The sequence below is a fragment of the Callionymus lyra genome, chromosome 5, assembly GCF_982586985.1.
Source record: "Callionymus lyra chromosome 5, fCalLyr1.hap1.1, whole genome shotgun sequence".
NCBI classification, from domain to species: domain Eukaryota; kingdom Metazoa; phylum Chordata; class Actinopteri; order Syngnathiformes; family Callionymidae; genus Callionymus; species Callionymus lyra.
In genome coordinates, this window is record NC_141822.1 from 11,793,549 (window position 1) to 11,795,127 (window position 1,579).

Below are 1,579 nucleotides of genomic sequence, written 5' to 3' on the forward strand. Positions count from 1 at the left end.
ATGACAAGCTTCCTGACAAGCTCCTTCACAATAAAAGACACGTGAAACAGCTGCAGGACAATAAATAACCAGGACACGCGCCCACCCGCCGGGCAGGCTCGTGTCCGTCACGTCACTGGAGGCTTCTGGGTATAAAGCCGCGGGACTCGGTCCGGGTCTCAGTCCGCGCTGGTCCCGGTTCTGAGCTCACTCTCTCCAAAAACATGCTGCAGGACAAACTTCCGTCCAACTTCCGGACTCCGTTTTCCGTGGAGGATATTCTGGATCCTCACAAGTTCAACGGAAGACTCACCTGCGTCCCTGCTGACGTCACGCACACAGGTAAGAGATTTTAGTTTCTCGTCTTCAGTCAAAAATAATGAATATTATTTATGTCTGTTTAAAATATTTGACATATTTGAAGAAATTATGATTTGACTCAATTACATTTAGAATGTTGTGTTTTTTTCTATTTTATTACAAATCATGTTTTTTGTGAAGAGAAAACAAAAGTATTTTTAATTTAATTTAAAAAAAAATGTGTGAGTTAATTCTTGTTTCATTTCTGCCATTAGCTCCGACCGACTCACAGGAAGTGACGTCAGAGCGTCTCGCCTCCGACGAGGATTCCGACGAGGGGGCGGAGCCTCAGAGTGACGACAGCCCGCGGCGGAGGAAGAGGATCCGCACCGCCTTCACCCTCGAGCAGCTCGGCGTGTTGGAGCGCAGCTTCCGGCGCGCCCACTACCTGTCGGTGCTGGAGCGCCACACGCTGGCCGCCGCGCTGCGACTCTCCGAGACGCAGGTGAAGATCTGGTTCCAGAACCGACGCACTAAATGGAAGAAGGAGCGAGCGATGGCGGGCGAGACGGAGGAGGATCAGCGCCTCTGTTTCGTGCCGTCCATCCCCTGCGCTCCACTGTACTGCCACCAGGCGGCGCCACTGAACTTCTTTGCGCCGCCGCTAACGTTCCATCGTCGTTTTTACGTCTGAGGTTTGGACTCGAAAGGGACTCGGAGTAGAACGATGCTGTCAGAAATTATTCGGATCAAACTTTGTTTTGCGTGTTGAAAATGTTATAGTATTTTGTATCTAATTAAATATTTATTTTTAAATAATGAAGTCATTGTCGCAGAATGTTTCTTGTTCGCTTGAAGGCATCACAGGTTTACTTCCAGAACACCCATACATGGGCCATTTTAAGAAGTGGTCCGAGGACTGGTACAGGTACTTACGGCCATACTATGTTACCGGGCTGCACAGAAGGTCAAGATAATATATATATCATTTATGTTTTATTGATTATTTATGTCTGAAATGTGAAAAAAAGGCATTAACTAACATTAGTCTGTGACTCTCGACTCATCGAGACGCTCATTTATTCAAGAATTAAACCCAAAAAGTCAAGATTGTTGAAGCACAAACTTTATGAGTTGTTTTTTTTACAGTTTTATCTCAATTTTTGTCCGAGGAAAAAAAAAACTGACATGAAACACGTCTGCTACGCAAAAAATCTGATTTTGAATGAATAAAAGAATCAGGATTGCAGGCCTTTCCATGGTGTCCCCTGCCTCTCCCCTGAGTAGCTGGGACAGGGAA

At 45.9% G+C, this 1,579-nt stretch overlaps 1 protein-coding gene across 1 annotated transcript; it reads left to right on the top strand.

Moving 5' to 3' along the window:
* pnx (posterior neuron-specific homeobox) lies at window positions 1-973 on the top strand. Its single transcript, XM_087792455.1, is given in 4 exon segments — window positions 1-80; window positions 82-118; window positions 120-321; window positions 555-973. Coding segments are annotated over 4 exon segments (738 nt in total).
* Window positions 974-1,579: the final 606 nt, after the last annotated feature.